This window comes from Poromitra crassiceps (genome assembly GCF_964638095.1).
Source record: "Poromitra crassiceps genome assembly, chromosome: 3".
Taxonomy (NCBI): Eukaryota; Metazoa; Chordata; class Actinopteri; order Beryciformes; family Melamphaidae; genus Poromitra; species Poromitra crassiceps.
In genome coordinates, this window is record NC_139625.1 from 71,136,837 (window position 1) to 71,148,487 (window position 11,651).

The 11,651-nt window shown below is 42.5% G+C and overlaps 1 protein-coding gene across 1 annotated transcript; it reads right to left on the minus strand.

Annotated features, from left to right (window-relative positions):
* Window positions 1–621: 621 nt before the first annotated feature.
* Window positions 622–11,478, minus strand: coa8 (cytochrome c oxidase assembly factor 8). The gene is made up of 5 exons (XM_083633731.1): window positions 11,254–11,478; window positions 9,861–10,058; window positions 7,979–8,042; window positions 6,608–6,698; window positions 622–758 (listed from the first exon to the last, which is right to left on the minus strand). The coding sequence occupies exons 1-5, from the start codon at window positions 11,398–11,400 to the stop codon at window positions 638–640; spliced, it is 621 nt and encodes a 206-aa protein (XP_083489857.1). The 5' UTR covers window positions 11,401–11,478; the 3' UTR covers window positions 622–637.
* Window positions 11,479–11,651: the final 173 nt, after the last annotated feature.

An 11,651-nucleotide genomic window follows, 5' to 3' on the forward strand; every position in this document is an offset into this window, starting at 1 on the left:
CGCCCCTGCTATAACTACACTCCTTGTACCCTGTAGTTATACTATAACTACAGATCTTGTTACCCTCTAGTTAAAGTTTAAATTCACTCCTTGTACCCCATAGTTATACTATAACTACACTCCTTGTACCCCGTAGTAACTACTACTATAACTACATGCTTATTTACGGGCTGTATTCTAAAGCATTACCAGATTTTTTCCTATGCACACAAAAGGCTTATTTCTCTCAAATTGTGTTCACAAATTCTCGAAATCCGTGTTGTGAGCACTTCTCCTTTGCCAAGATAACGTCTGACAGGCGTGACATATCAAGATGCTTATTGGCTCTGCCCCTGCATTTCGAAATCCCCCCCCCAGTCAATTGGCATGAACACAAACACACACACACACTTGACCTCCACGCCAAATTTCAGCCTGCTAGGGCGAAAACTGTGCCCGCTAAATGGTGATGAACTTTTTGTGCAGCGAGCGACTGACAGAGTGATTTATAGAGCTGCTGGTCACAGCTAAAAAAATGTAATCCTGGAAAGTAAAATCAATTTGAGACACAAGTGAATAACAGCAGTACATATTAATGCACTCAAAATAAAGTCAAACACCCAGTCGAAGGGACGGTGGCTCAATACTTTATTTATCATCACGTGGTAGGAGTGCTCTTCTTGCCACAGCTGCCTCTCTCTGCAACAGTTCTCCATGCACTGTGCAGTGCGACTCTGCCCATGAGCAAGGTGATGGTGAAGTTGCGTCGGTACCATTCCCTGGTAGGCAGAGGGGAGGAGGGAAACGGAGAGTTCAATTATTTGGAAAAAAGTGACACCTGACCTGGTCTGCTTTTTCTGTTGTTCCACTCGTTATAAGTTTCTCTGGATAAGGGTAAGCTAAATGCCTAAAATATAAATACAAACTAACTGACAAATGATGGTGCTTTTTAACTTAAGTCCTTAATTAACTGACAAATTGATAATGTTGCTTATATACTGAATTCCCTCAATGTGAGATATATAATATATATATATATATATATATATATATATATATATATATATATATATATATATATATATATATATATAACTATATATAGGACATATACAACTTGAGGGGAGGCGCGGGTCACGTGGAGTGATGGGGGAAATCAGAGAGAAGAAAATGCGCAACTTGGCCATGCTGGCTGCACAATGGATGCGCAGCCTCCACCACGCAAATTAGCCAGAGGCGGAGCTCACGCAGTCTGGCTATCAGTGCACAGTGCCTGTTGAGGCGAGTGAGGTGAGAGCTGTGTCAGAGGAAAATGAGAAAATAGGGACCGCACTCGAGGAATATCGTTTTAATTTTCTTTAGCAACAAAACGTTTTCGGCCGTCCGGCCTTCACCAGTGTGCAAAATGAGAGCTGTGTCAGAGGAGAAACCTGCACTTCCAGGGAGAAGGAAATCGTCAGTTCTGGGTCAGTTCTTTGTATGTACATCAAACACATATGCTCATGTTTTTGTATCTGTTGGGGAACTATTTCCGACTAATTTTATGACATTTATGGAACTGGGGAACTGTCTATCTGCGCTGGTCAGCCTGGCTGAGTGCAGACACAGACCATAGTCAGTGGCTTGAACATGCAGAGAACGTAACTTTTACACTCGATACACTGCACGGCATGGGTGTCCCGCTAGTTATATGTGTTAGAAAAGAGGAACAGTCCTTCAGAGTGGATACAGATGTTTAAAATGTTTAAAAGGAGATATTTGAAAAAGGGATAAAGACGTTCTAAAATTGTAAAGAATATAGGATAAAGATGTTTACAACATTTTTGGAACTTATGCCCGAGTGGAACATACAACAATAATAGTAATAATGGCAATAATAATTGGGGGTGGGGTGGGTGGATGGTTGCAGCTGTCTATATGTTCTCTGAGGGGAGGCTATATGTTGTCTATATGTTCTCTGTTGTCTATATGTTCTCTGAGGGGAGGCTATACGTTGTCTATATGTTCTCTGAGGGGAGGCTATATGTTGTCTATGTTCTCTGAGGGGAGGCTATATGTTGTCTATATGTTCTCTGAGGGGAGGCTATATGTTGTCTATATGTTCTCTGAGGGGAGGCTGTCTGTAACGCAAGGAAGCTGAATATCACCTGATACCTGAATAGGTACCTGGTTAATTAGGTAGCTAATTTTAATAATAGGTGACTGAAAAATAACTCGTTTCAGACAGCCTAACGGTTTAAGGTAGCAGAGTTTTATCCTTGTCCTGTAGAGGGCAGTGATACGCCTAGTAACGTCTACACTGCCGGAAACTTGAATGAAAAAGAAGAAGAAGACGGGTTCACTGGTTCCTGAAGAACAGCGTGACTTGAAAAGACTTGGCGGGTTCCAGACTGTCACACACACTTACCATGGAAGAAGAGATACTTTTTATTTTTATTTGTATTATTATTCATTTTTGTTTCAATGACCAGGCGGATGCGGCAATATCTGCGGTGTAATGCATGGCCAGGAAGAGTCCTGTGAGAATCTGGGTCACCAAGCAAAGGCCTAAGAGAGAGCCATAATTTCAGAGGGTTGAGATGTTGGCGGGGGTAGGAAGGTCAATAACTATATCATTTACGATTTTTAGAAGGGTGTGCGTTTTTCGAAGGTTGGCCATTAACGTTCCTATAGTTAAATAATATGACTTATTATAAGTCATATGACTTATGACTTATTTTATGTCTCTATTCTTGCGGTCCTAACCCTAACCGTTTCTGCTCTGGAGTAGAGACAGAGAGACAGACAGCTGAAAGTAGGCTATGAGGCAAATAATCTGAAATTAGCTCAGTCTAATGCCATCTGTGAATTGAATTTAAAAGTAAAGCAACATTATCACGCAGATTACTGACTAGTATTAGTCTATCAATCTGACAGACAGACAGGCAGACAGACAGACTTTCACTGGAAGCAGAAATTATGCAGCTGCTCTCCCCCTCTCTCTCTCTCCCCTTGCAGCGGGGAGAGAGAGAGCAAGGGCAGAGAGAGAGAGCGAGAGAGAGACTGCAGACGGGTTGCCATGTTCGTTATCATAACCCCCGAAGAGGCAGATTTTTAAGAGGTTAAAACGTTACATAAACAGCCTAAACTAGTCTAAAATAACAAACCAATAACAGAACTCCACAATACAACCCTGACAAACTTTAGAAACCGCGTTTTAAATCCTAGAGTAGTCTATAATATAGCCTACCATTTGCAAGTACTGACACACCCGTTTAACTGGCAACGTGAGGCTGCACGCGCAGCAGAGAGCAGCAGGCTCAGAGCAGCACAGTTTACTTTCAGTTTTGTCACTACCTTCAAGAGCTTCAAAAGTATATTTAGCGGTCGAATTTCACAATAATCTTTTCAGAGAATGAAAGCCAAGGCTTTATTTTACTATAATCTGATGAAACCCCAAAACAGCAGAAATAAATATTTTCTGATAAAATCGCGTTTTCTAGACAAACAGCCAGCGCGACAAGCGACTGATTTGGTCAGAGCAGGTCACATTTAATAAAGCACGGTTAAAAAGTTACACTTGAAGGTGAACGCACCGTCGTCTGCCATGCTGCTATTCGTCTTCTGCTTGCTTGCGTAGTTACGTTAACGTTACTGTAGTCCTGGCTGGCTGGTTATTGCTTATCCTATGTGGGGTTAGAAATCACGCTGCTGTGCAACCTAGGTTAGGAACCTTGCTAGGCTGTCCAGATCGCAGTCAAGTAGGATGTTTCCTACTGACCCGCAAAAGTGACTTTTCAGACACCCTAATAACAAACTGTCGCAGTAAAATGAAGTAACGGTTGACGTTATTGACCATGCTAAAATAAAAATCCAAAGAAAGTGATGATGTTCGTTATTTAGCCAATAGTTGTTTAGCTTTTTTCTGATGCGGTAGGTTTTCTGGGCGCCGCCATTAACGGAAATTCTGGGGGAAGAGCGTCATTCTTCTTCGTCGATTGGAAGGGTCGCAATGCATCATGGTATACCCTAACCCACCAAAGGTACCACTGATGGTTCCTTACGAATTAGGCCAAAATAGGTACCTGGAAAGGTTGCAAATTCAGTCACCTTTTGTATAAAACTGGTTTCAGACAGCCTAAAACATAAAAATTACAACTTACTACCTAGAATTGCCACCTACATTCCTCGTTTCCTTGCGTTACAGACAGAGCCTAGATGTTGTCTATGTTCTCTGAGGGGAGGCTATATGTTGTCTATATGTTCTCTGAGGGGAGGCTATACGTTGTCTATATGTTCTCTGAGGGGAGGCTATATGTTGTCTATATGTTCTCTGAGGGGAGGCTATATGTTGTCTATATGTTCTCTGAGGGGAGGCTATATGTTGTCTATATGTTCTCTGAGGGGAGGCTATACGTTGTCTATATGTTCTCTGAGGGGAGGCTATATGTTGTCTATATGTTCTCTGAGGGGAGGCTATATGTTGTCTATATGTTCTCTGAGGGGAGGCTATATGTTGTCTATATGTTCTCTGAGGGGAGGCTATATGTTGTCTATATGTTCTCTGAGGGGAGGCTATATGTTGTCTATATGTTCTCTGAGGGGAGGCTATACGTTGTCTATATGTTCTCTGAGGGGAGGCTATATGTTGTCTATATGTTCTCTGAGGGGAGGCTATATGTTGTCTATATGTTCTCTGAGGGGAGGCTATACGTTGTCTATATGTTCTCTGAGGGGAGGCTATATGTTGTCTATATGTTCTCTGAGGGGAGGCTATATGTTGTCTATATGTTCTCTGAGGGGAGGCTATATGTTGTCTATATGTTCTCTGAGGGGAGGCTATACGTTGTCTATATGTTCTCTGTGGGGAGGCTATATGTTGTATATATGTTCTCTGAGGGGAGGCTATTTGTGCATTCCTTTATAACTGGGAACTGGTAATCTTACAGTTCAAAGTTCATGAGCTGGGACGGTGACATCACTAGAGCTGGTATTTCCCATTCCAAACTCGTAGGAGCCTCAGCAGCCCCGACCTCAAAAGGGGTCATGCCTATGTTCCCCGGGTTCTATATTCCCCGGGTTCTATGTTCCCCGCTCCCGAAAAAGGGTCCTATGTTCCCCGGGTCCTATGTTCCCCGCTCCCGAAAAAGGGTCCTATGTTCCCCGGGTCCTATGTTCCCCGCTCCCGAAAAAGGGTCCTATGTTCCCCGGGTCCTATGTTCCCCGCTCGTATGCGTAAAGTCGGCGAGTGCAAACCGCAATATCTCGAGGTTGTGAGACTTCATTGACAGACTGCATGAGGGAAAGCTCGAGTCTAAAAAAAGGTCAAACTGTTTTACACCGGCTGTCTGTTTTAGCTTGCGGCTCTTATTTATCAAATAAAATAGCCTAATACCAAACTCAAAAACACATTAACTGTAAATTCTAACTTCATAAAATGAACGGAACGGATACCCTAATATGACAACGAAAATATATAGGCAACGAAAACAAATAGGCCTGCTTTAATGGCTTTCTTTAGCGGAGAAATCACCTCCACCGACAGCTAATAGGTGGCGGCCAGCAGTTTCTCACCAGTTCTTACTTAGTCTACTTTCCCTGGGGCTAGGCTACATATCAAGCGAAATTAAACAATTTATTTGAATGGCTTTACAGAATTTGTGAATGTCTGTGGGTTATATAGGCAGAGGCGATTTGTGCTGTGTGAATGTTGCAAATATTGATCTCTCTCTCTCTCTCTCTATCTGAAAAATGTAATATTATGGATAGCATGTTGCTGCTGCTGCCGCCGCGCAGTCACCTACTTATAATTTACTTTTACTGTTGGACTCGATTGTGTGCATATATCTGAGCCTATATACTTGAGCTTTCTCTCATGCAGTCTGTCAATTAAGTCTCACAACCTCGAGATATTGCGGTTTGCACTCGCCGACTTTACGCATACGAGCGGGGAACATAGGACCCGGGGAACATAGGACCCTTTTTCGGGAGCGGGGAACATAGGACCCGGGGAACATAGAACCCTTTTTAGCAGGAGCGGGGAACATAGAACCTGGGGAACATAGAACCCGGGGAACATAGGTACGCTCCCCCTCAAAAATCCAAGATGGCTGCTCCGCGCAACAACAGTATTTATAATCGTATAAATGCTATTTAGCACTTCTGTCTTGTTTGTGTCTCATTAAATCAGCTGTACACGCAGCACGGCCTACTTCTATCTGTGTGGACATGAGGCTGCAGTGTTTGTATGCGCAAAATGCCATGAAATGCCTTGTTATCAACTGTTATTGCTAACAATGGCTAGTCTGGCTAGCGAGTGGATCTGACCAGTGAACAGTGAACTTCCCAGCTCAACTTTTCTGCAAATGGAATACTAACAAAACGGATGTGATGTCATTTAGCCTCCACATCCCAGTTCTTTTGCGATAAAGGAACGCACGATATATGTTGTATATATGTTCTCTGAGGGGAGGCTATATGTTGTCTATATGTTCTCTGATGGACACCATCTCTTTCCACATAGCCAGGCAGCTGTTTTGCAATTCTAATTCAATTGCAGCTTTGCAGAGCCTGGGATGTTTGTTGTTTTGTGTAGACGGGGCATGACCGACTCCAGCGCCCACCCAGTGGCAGCACGGGACATACTCACTTGTTGTAATTTGCATGTCTTACTCTGTTTTTGTCCAAGAAGCGTTTGTAAAACACTGCCATTTCCTCGCTGTTCAGAGATCGCCTTCGTCCTGAGGGAGAGAAGGCACAGCAGAGAGCATCAGATTCTCACGTCCTTTTTAAAGCGCCTGGTCCTGCTCTTGCATAAAGACACTCCCGTTCACTGTGCTCCTGCATTGTCACTTTATTGACTTTGAGCTCCATCCATCCATCTCCACCTGTCAGACAAAAGCCACCGATGCATCGTGACTGAAGTTATGATCTATTGCAGGAGCAAGGTGTGCCAGTTTCCATTCTACTGTACTTCTAAGAATTTTATCTCTTTTTCTTCAAAGCACCTGCACACGGGAGAATTTCAGGAGTGCAAAAGAGTCCTTGCCTGCCGATAAGATAACCAACCGCTCACAGTATAATGCTGCGTTCATGTGCTCCTCGGATATATCATATTTACGGGTTGCGAGCACATGAAATGTTGTATTTAGGAGTGGGAATTTGGGAAATTTCCCGAGTTTCCCAGGTGTGACGTTGCATGAGGTTTCGGGACTACAACAATGGTGGAAAGTATGCAGTCCGTGTCACCAATTGATTGTAAAATGTGATATATATCATTATTCTGTTCATAGTAGCTATCATTTGTTTTTAGTAGTTGCACATTATGGCCGATGTAGCTACCATAATGACCCAATCCCATTTTTATCCCCCATTAGTGCTAATTTAAATTGATTTATCCTGGTTGCTGCTCCACCCTCTGCCGATCTGGGGAGAGCCGAAACTGTCTCCATGCTTCCTCCGAGACATGGGCAGTTAGCCAGCCGCTTCTTTTCACCTGACAGGGGAAGCTTCACCGGTAGGACATAGCACGTGGGAGGATCACGCTATTCCAATGAGTTCCCCTCCCTCAAAACGAGTTCCCCTCCCTCCAAACGACCCTAACGACCAGAGGAGGCACCACATCAGCAACCAGGATATTTCATGTTTTTGGTGTGGGGTTCCTATATGAAGGAAACCCCCAGGGGGCATGGGGAGAACATGCAAACTCCACCCGAAAGGCCCTTTTGATGACCCCACCCGGGCGGTGGGCACTCGAGGACATGCGGACGGGCACGCATTCCTTCAGCGCTCACAGCGTCCCAGGTGGGAATCGAACCCAGGACCTTCTAGCTGTGAGGCGACAGCGCTTACCACTGCACCACCATGCCCCCCACGAGAAAACAACTTTACTTTGTGCTTTACTTCTGGCAGCCATGTTTTTTGCTCTTTCCAACCAAGAGAACTTGAATGCTGTCATGTCGTAATTACCAGTGCATGCATGAAGGCAGCATAATATGTTGAATTAGCTGCATCTGCTCACCTTGCTCATCTCGCTCTGACAAGCCGTGTGCCTTCAGCTGGGAGATGATGAAAGTATCCTTTTCCTGCACAGAAGAAACAGAATTAAGATGTTTTCAATTAGTCTGTTGGTGAATTCTACCAAACCAATACTTTTAAGTTTCTCATGACGTTTTGAATTTAATTCTGCAGATGAGAAATAGCTTAATAATGAATACAGCTACTGCAAACTGAATCTGTATTGGGATCGCTGGACAGTGGGTATCGCAGTATCTAGAGTAGATTTTCTTGTGCAATGCTGCTCTCTGCTGGTGAAAACAATAATTATTACAATACTTCACCAATAACACCTGTTAAATTCCAGAAATCAGCTTCACATTCAGAGACAGAAACATCATTACAGATATGATTAATAATGATAACAGTGATAATATGATACTGATCCCTGTAGTAACTTGTAAGTCTCTTGAGACACGACTTCCCATGTCATATCCACATCATAACCACAAGTTCCATTTGAAGGCAGCAACACATTGGAAATGCTTATGGTCATGATATGAACATTCAATTCACGGGCAGCAGATCTGGTGGACATTCCAGCAGTCAGCATGATGCCAACTGCACGCTCCCTCAAAACTTGTGACATCTGTGACATTGTATTGTGATCAAACTGCACGTTTTAGAGTGGTCTTTTACTGTGAGCAGCCCAAGACACACCTGTTGAATAATCATCCTGTTTAATCAGCATCTTGACATGCCACACCTGTCAGGTGGATGGATTATCTTGGTAAAGGAGAATTGCTCACTCACACAGATTAAACACATTTGTGAATAAGATAAGCCTTTTGTGTGCATAGAAAAAGTCTTAGATCTTTTATTTCAACTCCTGAAACTTTTATTTCAACCCTGTGAAAAATGGGAGCAAAAACAAAAGTGTTGTGTTTATATTTTTGTTCAGTATAGATAAACAAACTCGAACTTGCACTTGCAAGACAGACTGATGGACAGATGGACCGAATGGATGTTTTACAGGCAGCACGTGTCAAGCTCCAGGCCCGGGGGCCAAATCTGGCCCGGCACGTCATTTTATGTGAACCGCGAGAGCTAGCAAAGAATCCAATTTGCGCAATACAATTCTAATTCTAATTCTAATAGTTCTAGGCTACTAGTTGTCTGTTTGCCATTAACTTTCCTATAATTCTGCTTTCAGAGCTAGTTATGAATTATTATGTTATTATGTTATATGATAACAAGCAGGCTAGATGCATTTATATCGTGTTACATTTACAACCGGCCCTTTGAGGGCAACCATAATGCTGATGTGGCCCAGGATGAAATAGAGTTTGACACCCCTGTGTACAGTATCTCTCACAACACCTTTTATAACCACAAGAGGGCAGTGAAGCCTTTCTGCTGCTCTCTCCCCCAGCCACAGTTGAACAATAGCTACAGGTTGCACAAGCACATTGTTCACAGACCAGCAGTTCACTTGATGAAAATACAAAACTGATTAGAAGGAGCATTTTCATTGTCAGTAATCCCTTCCTTCACAAATGACAAAAAGGAAAGGAGAGTAACGCCTGTATGTTTGTCATATGATATCAAAATAACTTTTTTTTTCTCTCACACTGTTCCTTCTTAATTCTCATATTGATTTGGATAACAGATAATGGTGACAAGGTTCTGCTTAATTAATAATGTTATGATTTCTTTATTGGATGATCTACAATGACGTGCATTATAAAAATGTTAAAAATAAGAAATTAACTCATGTTTTTTTGCTGTTTCTGCGGTAACTTTCCTGAAAGTGCTGTGCCCAGATAATGTTTTTGTCGACTGACCTCTGAAAAGACGACCTCCCAAAGAAGACCCATAAAGATATTTGCATTATTTGTGATTCCCACCTTGCTGAAGGTGATGTTCTGCTCGGTCCAGAACTCATGGTTCCAGTCCTCTGTCTCCTGCCTCAGGTTCCTCAGCCTCTTCTGCATCTTGGTCTCCTTCTCAGGGATGTGGTAGACAATTGGCCGAAGGTTTGACAGGCGGTTAGGTGGACCAATCCAGTCGTGTGTGGACTCAGCTGCTGGCCGGAAGTTAGATCTCTACACACAAAAAGAGAGACAGGACAAATCAGACATAATAATGTTATGTTTTTGCTTATGTATACTGCAGATAATATCGAGATCATTGATGTTGTGCTGGGATGCTGTTTTCTTGCCCAGATCTGTCTTGATTTTTTCTCTTCTGTATTTTTTTTTATCTCGGCAGACAAGTAGGACAGACACAGGAAACTGTCTTCTGGTTCAAACCATCGGCTGTGGTTCAAACCATTGACTGTGGTTCAAACCATGTGGGTGATAGGAGAAGTTCAAAGTATACTTAAATAGATCAAATTAATTAATAAATAAATAGTTGAGCTTTGAATACACACACACAGATGTCACGTGGATTCACCAAAGATACTTTATACACTATCTTCTAAACCTTCTCGGGTTTCACTAATGAGCAGGATCCACTGAAGTCTGCAGTGCTTATCATTTCTAAGCAGACTTCATGAGGAGAACAGCAGGCTGCAGGACAGAGCGACAAGGCAGCCAGCAGGTAGCTACAGCTGAGGTGTTTTTGTTGTTGTGTCACTTTTATTAGAAAGTAGGGATGGGACAATATACCGCTATATAATTTATATAGCCTATTCAATATCACAATATTAGCTCCATGTTATTCAGCTGTAGTAATAATCACAAAAAGAGTCACTTGACCATCACAATTTCACAAGCTCTCCATCAAAATTAATTGCACATCGTGGTGACATTTGTTTAATTGTTATTTACATTCTAGTGAGCCAGCACAATTGCTTGAAATATCTGTGGCTCAGGAAAAAAACAGTCATACTTTGTCATTGAACTTTTATTTATTACATTGTATCAGTGTGTATATCGAATCGGGAACCTGATATGAAGCATACAATCCTGCTGTGAGAGATAGCATATTATCCCATGCTTATTAGCCTATAAACACTGCCCATTACAGATGCACTCTCTGTAAGATTTAGAGGCTAAATTCTTAGATTGGATCTTAGATTGTCAAGTAGTTACTACTCACTGATGTTGCATACATTTCAGCTGCTGTCGAAATATTGACAACCATTCCAGGAGAAGCATGGCAGACGGATTAGGCTTGCCAAACTTGCCAACAACTGTATATCTCATGGCTGGTATTAGCGTAGACATAACAGGATAATGTTACTATATTGTTTGTTGTTTGTTTGTTCAGAAGATGAGATGATGATTCACCAACCTTGGGTGATTTGTCCTGCTGTGTTGCCTGTTTGGAGCTGCACTGCCGACTGCTTACTGCTGATAAACTCTGCGGGCGCAGATGAGCTTGGAGATTAAAGGGACAAGATATCCTCCATAACAAACATGTCGCTGTTTTAGACGCCATTTATGTTCCAATAACTCTCGTAAAGCGCGTTTTTTAGATATTAATACGCTGCTGTGCCCTGCTGCTTGCCCCCTTCACGTCATGTTGATGTCCTTCTTCAAGACGAGCGGTCACGTGAGTCGGACACAAAAACGCTGGACGACCAAAACGTACACGCTCAAACAACTCGATCGCAGAATAACAAATTCATAAATCTCGTTTTGTATTGATATGAATCTTTTTTTGTAAATTAGGTGTTTGTTCACATGCCT

Bases quoted from the DNA above. Each gene is read 5' to 3' on its own strand.
- coa8 (XM_083633731.1), bottom strand. From the start codon at position 11,400: ATGGCGTCTAAAACAGCGACATGTTTGTTATGGAGGATATCTTGTCCC. The intron at 8,043-9,860 runs GTGGGAATCACA...TCTTCTGTGCAG, and splicing joins AGAACATCACCTTCAGCAAG to GAAAAGGATACTTTCATCAT. The intron at 759-6,607 runs GTGAGTATGTCC...TCTGCCTACCAG, and splicing joins AGACATGCAAATTACAACAA to GGAATGGTACCGACGCAACT.